Below are 15440 nucleotides of genomic sequence, written 5' to 3'. Positions count from 1 at the left end.
TTAGACTTTTTATTCATCGTGAAAAATTGTTTGTTTTCTTTTGCCGTTCATCGCGTTGAATGTTGCCGTTGTTGAACAGAATAGAACCCTACTCAATTTTTGTTCAAACTGTTGAATAGCCTGTTTCAACGTTATCATTTAACATGACACAACTTTAAGAGTCCAATTGAAGTTTTGGGAGACTTTACGCAAAAAGGTGGCTCTTCTGTGCAAACCTTTGGAACGTGTCTGCCGTACGCCCTGCACTCTTTAGCCCACTTTAGTCTCAGGCCCTGATTACACGAGACCGGTACGAACTCTTACCGGTACGATTAAGTTCACATGAGCCCGGTCTGAAAGTATGTAGCGATTACATGAGACCTGTAAGAAACTTCAGATCGGCATGAATGTTTACATGAAACATGCAGGAAGTTTCTATTTTTCTTTTGTGGTCTGTTTCATTGTGCCTTTTTGATGTTAAATGCAGCACTGCTTATAACAAAGTATACAGTTGAAAGCGAGTAAAAAGAGATAATATTATTTTTCTGACATTGTCTTACGCAATTCTGAATACAATTTGACAAGACGTACTTCAAAACTAAAGCCTTTACCTTTGATGCTTCCGTATTCTATCTTTGATGCTTCCAGTGTTTCAACTCGGCAAATCTTCAACCATCGCATCCTTAAAAAAACCAAAGGGGTTTGATTTTCTTTCAAATTTTTCCAATTATCCGCCATCTTAGAATGATCCAACAACACTCTTTCACATGCTCAAAACAATGATCTCAGATCGGTCTCAAATCAGTTCGTTTTTACATGGTTCCGCGGTCCGACTTCAGACCGGTCCGAGTCATTCGTGTGGGTTCAGCAACTGGAATGAGTGAAACCGGCATGAGATGATTTTTCGGACCGGCTTCACGTAAACAGAAACAATTATCTCTAAAGTTGTACCGGACCGAGTTCGTACCGGTCTCACGTACGGCTACATTAGAAGCAATGTGTGAGCCGCGTACGTAAATGTAAAAAGTTGAACAACGCTTAACTTTTTTACGTTTACGCATGCCGTGCATACGTCGCTTCCTATTTTGTTTACGTACGTAAAGCCAGCTAAATTTACGTCTGTAGCGCGTAAAATTTACGCGACAGTGGAAATCCACACTGACAGTAGCATTTTCCTGTATCATTTCACCATTCTTAAGGTGGATTTCCACTGTCGGGTAAATTTCACGTGCGTACAGACGTAAATTTAGCTGGCTTTCAAGTTACCCGTAAATAATAAAAATTAGAAGCGACGTGAGAACCGCGTGCGTAAACGTAAAAAGTTGAGCGTTGATCAACTTTTTACGTTTACGCAAGGCGTTCATATGTCGCTTTACCTATTTTCTAAGTTTAGTGCAGTACCTTACATATTTTTTTTTCTTTTTTAAACAATATATCCTTGGTAGCTACTTCGATGGAACGAAAACTGGCTTGAATCCCGTGTCAAAGGAGTGTTCGTTTTAAGGTCAAGTTTTCCCACAAGCTGCTAAACAGCAGATCATTTAGCATGTTATTTTGTGTTTCGTCGGCCCGAACAAGCGTTGTTTAAAATAACTCAGCTTGTCTATTTTCCAAACATTGACACAATGTTGGCAAAACATAGTTTGTTGTTGTTGTTTTTGTTTTGTTTTTTTGTTTGGTTTTTTTTTTTTTCAATTTCAAGGTGTATTTACCGTCTTAATGCTCTATTTTAGGCCGTTGATTTTTAAGTTGTTGCAAGACGGTTCAGCTAAGCCACGCAGAGTTTTGAACCAATTTTGCAGACAAAACCTGCTGGCCAAAAATGCTGCTGCGCTTACTTATAAAACAAATTAGACATATTGTTACCGGCATAAAGTATCCGCAGTATTGATGTAATGAAAATGTGCCCTCGCCCAAGTCATTCCGGAATGAGTTCATTCAAGAGAGGATGAAGGGTAACTTCATCCTCTCTTGGTTTACCCGGTTTTCAATCCGAATGAAATTTTCGTTCTGGTATGACATTTCATTCTGGTATCATGTAAATTGAGAACGAACTTCTTTCCGAGATGAAAAATCGCCTGGGGCGAGTAGCGCATGCGTATCTTTTTCAAAATGGCGGATATGAAAGTAAAGAAAGGTTCGGTTTGTAGATGGAAATGGGACGCAACGAAAACAGAAAAATTACTGGGCGTTTTCATTAGCTATAAAAGGCAAAAGTTAGGAGAGGGAGGGGAATGGAAGCCAGAGTTTGGACTCAGCGCCAACATACGTGATTGTCTTTTCTGTCAGCCCAAAGAAGCAGCCCTGTGGTCAAGTTGTTCGAAATCGTGGCAACTATTTCCATTAATATGCACAACAATGTTTCGTGCGAAACTCGCGCCACCTTTGTTTACTGATGCGCGGGAACTTAAACCACGTGAGCCAGAGTCGGTCGATTTTCACATGTGAATGCGACACGAACTTCATTCTGAGACGAAACTCATTCCGGAATGAGTTTCATTTCGGAATCATGTGAATAGCCCCTTAATTGCCCACGACCATGAAGTCGGAACAAGGACGTGATTTTAAAATTAGAAGTAATATGATTACAGTACTATGTCGCATGCTAGTCGTGGCTATGAAGAAATTTTACTCCGTAGATTTGCACTCATAATCAGAGCTGGTCTTCTCGTGAGATTGCGCGAATTGCCAATACTTTAAAGGTTAGTTTACATATGCCGGGAAAGTCTCAGACGACCGTGGATTTCACTGTTTTCCGACCGTCCCTGAGTTTCCCGACTAATGGAAACTGGAAATCATAGACATCTCCGATCGTCTGGGATGGTTGCAGGCAAATTGTGAAAATTGGGAGTGTTTCTATTTTCACGAAGCGTCCCAGATTTCTGCGATGGTCGGCGATTATTTTCGACATATTAAAACTCAAATTTGTGCCTTTGGGGACGTCGGTGACAGTTTTAGCTCGTTACCTAACTTCTATATTGCTTCTCTCCCGGTTCCCTTCTTCCCCTCGACAAACAAAAATGGCGTCTGTCACCGACTGAGTACCTCACATTCCGGCCCCGATATCTCAGTAAAATCTGGGACGGTCGGCAAACAGCCCCCGATCGTCTGGGATTTTCTCGACATGTGCAAACTAGGCTTAAGAAAAAATATATTTTTTTAAACGATAAGATTCGCGTGCTTTATCTAGTAATTAAAAACCTTTTCTTGTAAACGTTTAATATAACACCAAGTTATGGTTATTTGTTGTTAGGTACTTGGGAAACAACCAGTTGAAGGACCTGCCCCAGGGTGTCTTTGATAACAATACACGGCTGCTGTGGCTGTAAGTGGAACCCTTCTGTTGTAAAATATCAATAGTAATCCCATAAGGACTTCTGAGAGGAGAGAAGATGGAGGCAGGAACTGAACTTCAAAAAAATATGAACACCAGGAGTTTTAGATATAACAACTCAAATAACGCTTTCTTTCTCAATTTATTGGGTTTTTTTTATATTTATAGATACATAGACATCCTTTTCATTTCATTAATTTAACATTGATATTTGTGACTGACATATCTGCGTAACTTACAGCGTGTGGGAACTTTCAATTATGGAGTAATTGCTGAATATTATATGCACAAAAGAAATGGTTATAAGTTCAGCACCCGATTTAATCGGCAAATGGTTAGACTTTCTAGTCTTCTCGGATAAGGACGATAAACCGTAGGCCAGGCCATGTCTCACAACACTTCAATGTTCATAACCCTGTGGGACGTTAAAAAACCCATACACTAATTACAAAGAGTAGGGCATGGAGTTCCCGGTGTGCTCAATCTGGTATTTGTGCTATTTTATGATTCATGGGTTGGGTGGGTTGGGTGAGGTCGTTACTGATTACGGCTGCCAGGGCCTATATATGCTGATATCCGATCTCACCCTTGCACTGAAGTAATGGAAGCCGCATTTGAATATGTATATAGAAAATGCGGTATATAATACCATTACCATTACCATTACCATTTAATACATTTTGGCGTTAAATGTACATTAATAAAAAATGGCATTTCTTGAAAATGAGAAACTTTGTATACCCCAGTATGGTCCAGTGCGAGCGAGGTTAGTAACAGTGACGAATCCAGGCCTTCTTTAGGTACTGTGGGGCCAGGGGCCGGCCCCGCTCTCAAACGATCGATTTGCTTATCTTCGTGAAAAGAAATTTGTATGTGCCTCGGTCCTACGGGCGTCGGTTTTGGTAAAAAATATAGGGGGGGGGGGGGGATGGGGGGGCTGGAGGTAGGGTCTCCCGGGTTCTTCGCGTAAATCCACCACGAAGTAATGTCTCACTCAGTGGTAATTCATTACTTTAATAATTTAATGTAATGGCGTCCAAACGCAGCGATAACGCAAACCTCGATTCGTAGCACAGGAGCATAAGCGTTGGTTTTCCCCGGCTGTAGACAACGCTAAATTTAAGAATGTTTTTCTCTTTTGTTTCTGTCTTACTGCGCCATAAACAGACTGTTGAGTATGGTTTCTCGCCGCAAACAGCATTTTAGAATCATTATCGATACATGCTCGAACAGTTCTATTTCTGTGAATATCTGTCAAAAAAGCAAACAAACAAAGAAAACAAAGCGTTAAAAATACGAAACAAAACGCAACAAACAGGTGTGCTAGTCTATTTTGTTTGCTGTGATGCTTAGCAGAATCAAGAAACTTTCCTTTTAATTCTGAAAGAATGAAAGATTTACTACATTTCTACCGTTATATAATCTAGAATCTACAGAAAACCATAAATCTATTCTGGTGAATGAAAATGCGTTCAAAGAAATCGAGGAACTTGAAAGAGTACCAGTTGCAGCATCAACTGAGCTCAGCTAACAACTTAAACTGACTGAACACAGCCAATATTCTGAATAAAATAAACCTGTACCCAACGCTAAACCAAAGCAGTTGAATTGTTGTCAGATAATATCACGTTGAAAAGTACTTCACAACCCTAGTACATAAAGCAGCGTCACTAGGGGTGTTGATTTGTTGTCGGTTCCAGTCTACTAGCAGTTACGAGAATGCAGGGTAGTTACTCACATGTAGTAAACCCTTCTTTTTCGCCATTTTTTTTTTTTTTTTTTTTTTTTTGTGTTCTTTGTCTTATTTTATTTTTTTTTTTTTTTTACTCCATTCTTTTTTCAGGGGTTTAAGGCGAGGGGAGAGGGGAGGGGTGTAGGTAGATGCTTGACACTAAAATCAACATATTTAGGGGACATTTGAAGTGTACTTTACTCAGCTTCCAACAACATGAAGTTCTAGTGCTAAAGCCCAGTCCAGCTTGATATATTTGCCTTTTGGAATTTCCTTAATGGCAACTTACTTTCTGGGCTGGGAAAAATTTTCAACAGGAAATTACGTGACAAGGTTGTACAGAATCTACAAAAGGAGGGATTACTTGATCCAGAATACATTATGTGTTTACGTAAAGCCTGTAGGTTATTAAAGTGGATGCGGATAATTTTTTTTAGCAAGGATACCTAAAATAAATTTTGATCCGACCGAGAAAGGTCGGGGTCGATAGGTGACATTGCTTCATCGCCTATTTGCACTCATTTTCTTTTTAAAAAATCTAATTAATAACAAAGCTCTCAATTCTTGGGAACAAGACCTTTTGGGAAAAGTGCGTTTTTACCATTCAACCACTGAGAATCGATAAAAGCGTACTCCAGTATTTTCAGGAAAGGGACCTGATTTACACATCCAAGATTCATTTTTCCTCAGTTTCAATGCTTTTAAAGGTGTTTATAAAACCAATCCTACTACCTAATGGGCATAAGGCATAAATTATACTATATTAACAATAGTAACTAATATCCCTTGTGTCGTTACTCGACAAAGTGGAAGAAAAAGAAGACAACCATAAACTCTTTGAATTAACGAGAACAATTTGTCGCCTCTAAAGACAACCACTGCTTAGCTCATATTTTGTCTGAATCAGAAAGACAACCAGGGCTAATCAATGAAGTTTAACAATGACGAGAAAAATGACAGTAAAACAACACATGTGCGACATGTTCGGCGATTAAATGTGAAGCCAAAATGCTTAATTAAAGCGAAGTCAAAATATATACAAGTTACCATCTTCAGTGGTATGGGGCTACATTGACATCGCGACGATCGAACAAACAAATACCAATACAAGATTAGGCCTTTCTTGGTCGAAAACCAACCTCAAGCTACATAGGCATTTCAAAGAAGAACGAAAAACATAACTCCCCCTCCCCCCTATCCTCGCTAGAATATTGTCAGTAATGCAGGTATTGTAAGTATTGTTTAGTGTAAGCATTTTAAGCATTGTACGCGTAGTAAGCACTGTCAGTAGTGCAAGTATTGTTAGTATTTCAAGTAGTTATTTAGTATTGCAAAATAAATAAATAAATAAATAAATAAACTAATAAATTAAAAAAAAAAACTCTTTCCGCCCGCTAAGCATGCGGTGTAAGGTTAAGAACAGAGAACAAATGATTTTCGTCGTGAGAAGTTTGGTATCTAAATTGACATGGACGCAACTGAGCGTAACATTTCACTCACCAAAAAAAATTGACAGTTTTTGTTTGGCTGGTGTCTAAGGTACAATAAAACAGATAACAGGTAAATCATTTTGAGGGCAAATTCACGGGGCTGTACTTGGAGTTATGATCAATCATAACTGTTGTTTCTAAACAACAGACTATTGACTACAATAGACTACAAAGCTTGTAGGCCTGATCAAGTCCTGGTCGTGTTCTTAAGGAGTCTGCATTCGAGTTGGCCTCCATCCTTGTTTCACTCTTCCAACAATCATTTGCTGATGGCGCTCTACCCTCTGCCTGGAAGGACGAAAACATCACTGTCATTTTTAAAAGCGGTCATTCCGCTGACCCTAAGAATTACAGGCCTGTTATCGCAAAGACCATGGAACACATTATTTGCAAGCAAATTTGTAGCCATCTTAGTGGAAATTCAGTCATCTCTTAGCACCAGGCACGGCTTCCAATTAGGACTTTCGTGTGAGACCCAATTAATTACGGTCATTTATGAGTGGGCGCGCATTCTTAACATACATGGTCAGGTCGTGTTTCTTGACTTGGCAAAGGCCTTTGACACTGTGCCTCACGAAAGGCCTCTCCTTAAGGCCAAATTTTACGGCATTTCTGGGAAGTTTAATAACTGGCTTGGGGATTTTCTCACTGGTAGAAGGCAACGTGTGATGGTAAATGGCTCATCATCTAAGTGGTCACCGGCTCTACTATCTGGTGTCCTCCAGAGCACTGTTCTGGGGCCGATATTGTTCCTTCTCTTTATTAACGATCTAACCTCGGTAGTATCATCGAGTGTTAAGTTATTTGCGGATGACAGTGGGCCCTACCGCGCCATATTGAGTCCTCGGCTGACCACGATACGCTTCAGCAGAACCTGTTGCAGTTTGAGGAATGGGTGGATATGTGACAAATGAACTTTGCCCCTATAAAAGGCTACATCATGTCCATCACTCTTAAGCGCCAGCCATCATCATACTCGCACACGCTGAGTAACACTCCTTTGGAGGGAGTCACGTTCCAGAAATATTAAGGGGTCTACATTACCAGCTCACTCAATTGGACTATAAGCAGGCTGTAGAGGTGAAAAAGAAAGCGAATAAGATTTTAGGCGTACTTCAAAGGAATATGGTGTCCTGTAGTCCTGTTGTCAAAGGACGGGCCTATTTGACCCTGGTCCGTCCAGTGTGTGAATACGGTTCCGTCGCCTGGTCTCCATACACAAAGAAAGATATCAACTGTTTGGAATCCGTACAGCGTCCCGCGACACGCTTTGTTTGTAACGACTATCGTCGAATCAGTAGTGTTTATACAATGATATCAAACTTGGCGTGGCAAGACCTGGAGACACGTAAGCTAGTACGCAGCATCCATTCCACTTTCAACGTTTTTCGTCTAACGTTAATTAACTCGCATAAGTCTTCTGTCCCAGTTTAGGATGCTTTGTCTCCCTCCGTATATGCTAACTCTGTTACAGTGTTTCATTCAAGTTTTTATAATATGATGATTTATTCATTATTAGATGAACGTATGTATTAGTAGTTCGTTCGTTAACAAGTTAATTAACTCGCTATCCTTGAAATGTGTCAGATTTTGGGGACTCGATTTTGTATGCCGCGCGCGTGGATAGTTTGATCGTTATCAAGTTAATTTTGTTTTCATTTTACTTTATTTTCACCTTCGCCGTCAATGTTATGAGCATCCGTGTTCTGAACGCCCATTACCGGATTAGCCTGCTACAGGCAATTATGTTAATTAAAGATTGTTAACAAACAATTTTTTTTAAGGCAACACATTTAAAAGGTGCTATTGAAAGGTTGCCGATTTGTACGAATCGCACAAGTACAGCGGAATATTTATCCGACCACTTTTCACCAATATTCTTGCCAACTGCCCCCTACGAAATTAGGTTGTCGATTTGCACTACCAGTACGAAAAGATGATCTTATCGTAAGTACGTAAAAAGAAAAACGAAAAAGGTGATTTCTAGAGTCGAAAATTGCATCTTTTCAACGAAATAAAGAGCGAAAAAGTAGCTGGCACGTAAAGGGGGGGGGGGGGGGGAGGGTTGGGGATTGTTTGTGCGAGGTCCTTTTTACGCCCTAAAAATACTATTTGGTAATCTGGACTCAATATAGTTTAGAGGCCCAGAATGTAACCCAATAAAATATATTTTTCTCCACAAAAATGTTTCATACATAATCTTTCCATCCGAAAAAAGTTCGCTAGAAATTTCGACCCCCCAAAGCCTGAGTGCTAATTTCAAACCCCAAAAAGGATCTTATAATATATGCCCCTGGTGTCTATATGTAACTACCAAGAATTTCTTTGATTATCTAATGTCTAGTGAAAGTACCACTGCTTGCTCTTGCTCTCTTGAACGGCGAGTCGAAATGTGATCGTAAAACCAGCTTGTAATTTAACTGTTTTAAATTTTGAGGGAGTTTTGCTAACCAGCATATTGTAAGATGTATGTTTTCAGTCAGTGTTACGCACCCGTATATATTCCCAGAAAGACAGTCGGAAACGAATCTATCATAGCATGAACCTATGACTTCTGCTTCGGATGCTCCACACCTAAGGTATAGGTGACTCGTCTGCCGAGCAGTACAAAATATGGCGTATGTACTTCTGACTGAATACAATATTTCATGAAACGGATTGTTAGTAAATGAATTTCATTGTTACAAATGAAAGGGTTTTGTGATCTTCTTCTGAGCACTCTTCTTCAGGCTACTCTCTTTTTCTTGTTCTTGTTCTCATTGCGAGATATCTTTAACGGGTGCACAGCTCAAAACAACCATTAAGACAAAGCACATAAACTCTTCCAGCAACTAAGAAACCCAATACACCTTCTTAACAAGCAAGGTAAGGTTTTTTTGTTTTTGTTCGAATATGTACCATCTTAAGACAGAAATAGATTCAATTAGTTCCAAGTTTTACCACCGATTTCATTGATACGCGACACTCGAATAAAATCTCCCGCGAGCATTTGGCAATTCGCTTCCGTCAATCATGCGCTCCTTATATAGTGTTATAGAAATGCCGCTCTAGTTTTCAAAAATATGGCGGCCCGGCACTGTGTAGCCTGTTCGTTCGACATGATTGCTTCTTATTCTTTAAGTTTACGATGGCGACTGGTGTTTTTGCTCGTGCAGGGGTTGAGTGCGATCGCTCTAGCAAGGCGTCTGAAAGTGGGGTTGACATTTTTGTAGAAAATTTAGAAAAAATACAGAAATACCTCCAAGGTTGATTACCCAGCCCGGACGGGAAAAGCAAGACAAATGGACGGTACCTTGGTTCAAGAAGAATTGCATAAATTAGCATAAATAAACGGGCATGCAGTAGATGATATTGATCGCCTTTTATCATTTACAGGACATGCATGACGTATTGTTTATAAGGAGAGTAATTGAGCAATATCCAGGAGTGTACGAAGATGAAATACAGGGATGGCTCAGTTCGGTGCGCAAGAGAAAAGACAGTCAGTGTGGTTTCCATCAATCGATGCTCAACCCCTGCACGAGCAAATACACCACTCGCCAACATAAACTTGAAGAATAAGAAGCAGCATTAACCATGTCGACCGAACAGGCTACACAGTGGCCGCCATATTTTTTGAAAATAAGAGCGGCATTCCTATAATACCATATAAGGAGCGTATGATTGACGGAAGCGAATCGCCAAACGCTCGCGGGAGTTTTTATTCGAGGGGTCGCCTATCAATGAAATCGGTGGTAAGAAGCAAACATGTTTCTGGCCTGGTTTATTAATCATTCGTGGTTGATATTTCTGCCTTAACGAGCCGCCTTGGAAAAATTCTAGATTCTAACGCCAATGTTGCCCAGGCTTCTACCGTGTAGTACGAAAATTTTGCGGAATGGCGATTTTTTTGTGGTTTACGGGGACAAATTCTTCGAGATGACTGAAATTTCTGCTGGGAACTAATTTTTGCGATGCTCTAGTTTAAGTAGCAGAATATTTGAGTGGAAGAAACCTGAATATTTTCAACTTTTATTGTACAGTCAATTGGGTTACAGTTCACTCTAGTTACATACTAGAGACATACCACTGTAATACCTTACTGCGCAAAGGGACTGAATAACAACAAAACAAAAAGCCTACCCCTACCATGCATAGCCAAACACTGTTTCGTTACTAGGGTTTGTCACGACCGGTATTACTGTATATTGTTTTATAAGAAAGCAGTATGAATTTTTGATTTACGTAGCTGAAACCTTACAGCATACAGAGGGGCGTTCGAGTGAAAGATGTACTCCAGCTAGTATACAACTTTGAGACCTAACTGAGAGCGGCCTGCTAAAATGCAAAACTATGCCAATGAGACAGACTCAGTCGATAATAATAACGGGCTTGTTCAGTTGAACTTCTGTGTAGGCCGTCTCAGAAGCGCCACTAGAAAATGGTTGGTCTGCTGCACGATTCAAGTCTGTACGTTCCTTCAGATGACCCTTTCGTGCCAATCCAATGTATTGAATTGCTTTACTCTTTACAGCTCTAGTTGCTTTTTCCAATAGAAAATCATGTTAGTGTTTTAGTTTAAGTCCAATGTATATCGCTCCAGTGGCATAAATCTATTAAAAGCGGAGTTTTAAATTTGACTGAAGGGAGTTAATTTTTGCGGCGTTTTATTTTGCGGGTGTTTTTTTTCTGCGGGAACTAATTTTTGCGGATCGAGGTCAATCCGCAAAATCCGCAAAAATTAGAACCCGAAAAATTTTCATGCTACACGGTAATCTAGTCTCCTGCCACACTACTAACGTGACAGAACCTTCACCACAGCCCCTACTGACAAAGAAGGCCGCTGAATGAAAGCTCAGAGTCTATAAAGCTCTTTTATGGTGATTTTCTTTATGTTGAAATTAAAACTAAACACTTTGATTTTCGCACTGACACAAAGTGTTCTCTGACCACCAATATACTCAGTTGTTTTTTCAAAGGGAGAACCATCCTTAGTCATCTTTTAGCGGTATTTCCAAGGAATAAGGGAGGAAATTTAAAATTTTTTCCTTTCTACCAAGTGCATTTCACTTCCCTGATCCAAGCCACCTGCAACCATAAAACTTACTTATAGATTCAGAAAACTTTTGAAGCGAGTTTGATTTAAAACTGAACCAAGTTTGGTTTTCTTGCTTACAAAGTTATACTATCCAGTAGGCAAATCTTTGATTATTTTTTTTTGTTATTCTCGTGGGGAGAAATTCCATTTAAGATACTGTTTGGTAGGGGATTCCTTTACACTTATTCTCTCTGAGGCGTTCCCAGGTTATTCCGCCTTGCTGATGACAGTGTTAATCGATACATACAAATTATTTTGAAAAGTTAATGCCAATTGCCATTTCTTTAACACATCTAGAAGATTGACGGTAAAATAGTAAAAATGCATACCCAAATACAAGAGGAAAACTCTGAAAATCTAAACCCGTTAAGGCCGATTAAGAGTTAAAGTCCTTCACCACCTTGCCCAAGAAGAGGCCGCAAAAATGCCTATGGTGAAGCTTTGAAGTATGGATGGAATTAAACATACAATTACTCTTAACGGCTTAGCTTTGCAAGCTTACTCGATCACTAGTAGACTGTTTATAGAGAACTGCGCCTTTGCTCTTTATGCATTTGGGAGAAGGCGACCTCATTCTAATATAATGGAAGGCTCTTTAAAAACATTTACTTTCCAGAGTTTTCCATGCTGAAATCCACCTGTCGGGAAGCCACCAATGCTCGCTGAAGTGTGAAATTCATTCTTCAATTTTATCCCATGCTTTCATCGTTTTTACTATATCCTTATACTAATGAAAGGGGCGTGACATAGTCATGCATGAATAAGAATAAGTGGAATTTCTCGAGCCTGAAGCCGAATTGTAGTTGTTTCCTCGATTCTTCTTTAAGACAGCCCTTAGAAGGGTAAAGCTCCACACATGTTGTTACAAGAACAAGATGGCGAGTGCAATTATTCCTCGAGTGCTGGTCTTCTCGGGACATGTTAATGCACTAAGCAGTGGAGTCCTCCATATACGTCTGGATGCCAGGCTTAGTCCAGGGTTCGTCCAAAGGTTGTCAATGTATGTCAGCTTCTTACCTTCCAGCGATAGCTTGCCATGAATCAAGTACAAAAGGGCAAGGTCTGTGTTGACTACAGCGTCCAACCGTATTAAAATACTGCTACACTAAGATATGGATAGGTTTCTGTAGAGGAACTCATTTAAAAAGTTATACCTCCAGAACCATCCTCAGCATAAGTGCATAGCACAGTGGCAGCGTCTAATCTTCTGAGCAGTATAACAAAATAAATAAATAGATAAAACTCTAGTGACAAGGATACCTCTTCAGTTCATCGCCGATGTCTAGATCATATTCAAGTGCGCTAGAATCATCTTATGAGCCGTACAAGAAAATAAATTAAACTGTAATGACAAGGATTCCTCTTTAATTCATCGCCGATGTCTGGCTGACTTGCCTTATTCACATCGTAAATAACGCCTCCATCTTTTTTTCTTTCGTTATTATTATTATTTTTTTTTTATATTTTTTATTATTATTTAAAACAAAGGATTAAGATCTCTAGCACAGCCTGCGTAAATACAAAATGATGGCCATGCGTTTAAAAAAGCTGTTTGTTTTTCTTGTTTCCTTTTATAAACCCCTAAAGCCTTTGAAAGATTTTATATTAATAAAATTTCTCGATCCTAGGAGTTAACTGATGTTGATTCAAATAGAGGACAGTTTTGTTCCTCTCAAATATTTTAGGGACTGGTATAGAGGGTAAAAATGGTGGGTGACGTTTGTTTGCCCTTGGAGGGTATTGCTGGTCACGAGGCGTTCGGCTACTTGAAGGGAGTAGGACATAATTATATAATTATGAATTTGAGTATTATCGAAACTGAAACGAACAAAACATTTAACGGGAGGCTTTTGCAGCTTACGCATGTAAAGCATCTACATTGTAAAATATCCTCAGTTGACTGCAGAAATACTGTAACAGGGGATACTATATAAGGCATATTCTCTCCATCCACAAGTTGCTTTTTTATGCAACTTTTTTATGTTTTATTTATAATCGTCCCGCTATTTTTTTTCTTAAGACCATCTGCGAAGGTTGGTCATATCCATATCTTGCTCTGGAAAGTTCGTGCACATATATGAATGGCCGCTTGATATTCTTCCAAGTGCCACCATTCTTCAAACAGTTAATACAACAAGACCTCATATTTTTCTCATTCAAGACCTGAACTGGAATAAGATCCCTATGTTAAAAGCTATGCATACTCTGGTGGGATAAACCTCATTTTCTTTCTCTAATGAGACTATAAAGCATACTGCTGATGTACGTTCAGTATGTGAAGCGTTTTTATGAAAAAATAAAAACAAAACGAAAGAAACAAACAAACAAACAAACAAACAGATAAATAATGTAGATCTGACGGAAACTAGTTCGATCCATAACCTACTGAGTGTAACAAGTATATTTTCACAATTAACGCCATGTTATTATTTGTTTGTAGGTTCTTGGGCAACAACGAACTAGAGACCTTGCCAAACGGAGTGTTCAACAACAACAACAGACTATATCGGCTGTGAGTGATCACGAGACCCTTCCAAAGCATTCTAAAGGAAAACTAACTGCTACCTGAACGAACGATAAAACATAAAAGGGGCAAAAATGTCTACCATTACCTAATCGATCAATAAAAGTAATAATGAAAATGATAATGATATTAAAAGATAATGATTATACCAACAATAGTAAAATTAAATATATTGATAGTTTTCGCTACGATGTGTTCCTTTGTTTCCAGGCACTTGGATAACAATCAATTGGAGAATTTGACCTCAGGAATTTTTGATCACAAGATAAATTTGTACGAGCTGTAAGTGGGAGTTTTTTTTGCTACAGAAAAGTAATCTTGTCAAAGATCAGCTAGTTTAGTAGAGACGGAAAACGAAATTGGCAAAGTCAAACTGAATTAAGTATTAATAGTTTTAAAATGTTGCTCAATTTTTTAGCACATACATGAACTGTTTAAACAAAAAAATACGGTATGACACTGAATGCGCCATTGCGCCCACAAAATGTGGAGCGTCATGAATCCCTGATACTACTCCATCATAACTTGGAAAATAAGCGCGTGACAAGTTCATTCAGGGTGAACAAAAAAGGAAACATGGAAATATGCGTCGTTGGGCCAGTTGATAGATCCCTTACCGTAAATTAATGGATGTAAAAGCTGTGAACACAGTGTTTCATGGAGCTCAAAACTGGTTACTGCCGACCCTTACCTGTTCCAATCCAAGCCTCGCTCTCTGGTACCGTAACTTTTTTTTTCAACTCAGAGAGGATTTCATACAGAAAAAATACAGTAATGCAGTAAAACGACAATAACAAGCGATTCGACATTTCTCATTCATTTCTGCTCATATGGAAAGCTGTGAATCATCATGGAATCTGATCAACTTTTGCGATAAATGAAATGAAATGCTTAAGTAATGCTTAAATTATTATTATGTTTGGTTTTTTTTTTTTTTTTTTACTATTAGGCATATGTTTGGTGCAAAAAAAAATGTCACTATTATGCTCCATTATTATAAGGCAAGGTAGTCTTGAGGTAAATCCGCGCGTTCTGATTGGCTCTTTCTTGGTTGGGATTTTACTATACGGACCGTTTCCATGGAAATGGTCATAAGCCGTGTATTTTTGTTTATGACAAGCGGCAAATTTGAAAGTTTGCAACTAAAACTGCGAAAAAAAAAAACCTGAAAATACTTTCATTCTTTGCAAAAAAACTACCCAAAAGACTCATTCCAACATGGACGAAGAAGAATATCATTTACAAAGCAAATTTTACTATCCCGAAGATCTAGAAATCTCTGAAGCAGGCATCTGCGAAAGCCG

General features: G+C 39.1%; 1 protein-coding gene across 1 annotated transcript in view; it reads left to right on the top strand.

Annotated features, from left to right (window-relative positions):
• The window catches only part of LOC146460537 (uncharacterized), a 222867-nt gene that overhangs the window by 158348 nt on the left and 49079 nt on the right, over window positions 1-15440 (top strand). The window contains exons 13-15 of the mRNA XM_085088145.1: window positions 3233-3304; window positions 14053-14124; window positions 14347-14418. Of these exons, the coding sequence (XP_084944271.1) occupies window positions 3233-3304; window positions 14053-14124; window positions 14347-14418 (216 nt within the window). The remainder of the gene's footprint in view (window positions 1-3232; window positions 3305-14052; window positions 14125-14346; window positions 14419-15440) is intronic.

The sequence above is a fragment of the Pavona decussata genome, unplaced genomic scaffold (assembly GCF_977016875.1).
Source record: "Pavona decussata unplaced genomic scaffold, jaPavDecu1.1 SCAFFOLD_211, whole genome shotgun sequence".
Classification (NCBI taxonomy): Eukaryota; Metazoa; Cnidaria; class Anthozoa; order Scleractinia; family Agariciidae; genus Pavona; species Pavona decussata.
Note: the sequence above shows the minus strand (reverse complement) of the source record. Positions and strands in the feature narration are given on the sequence as shown.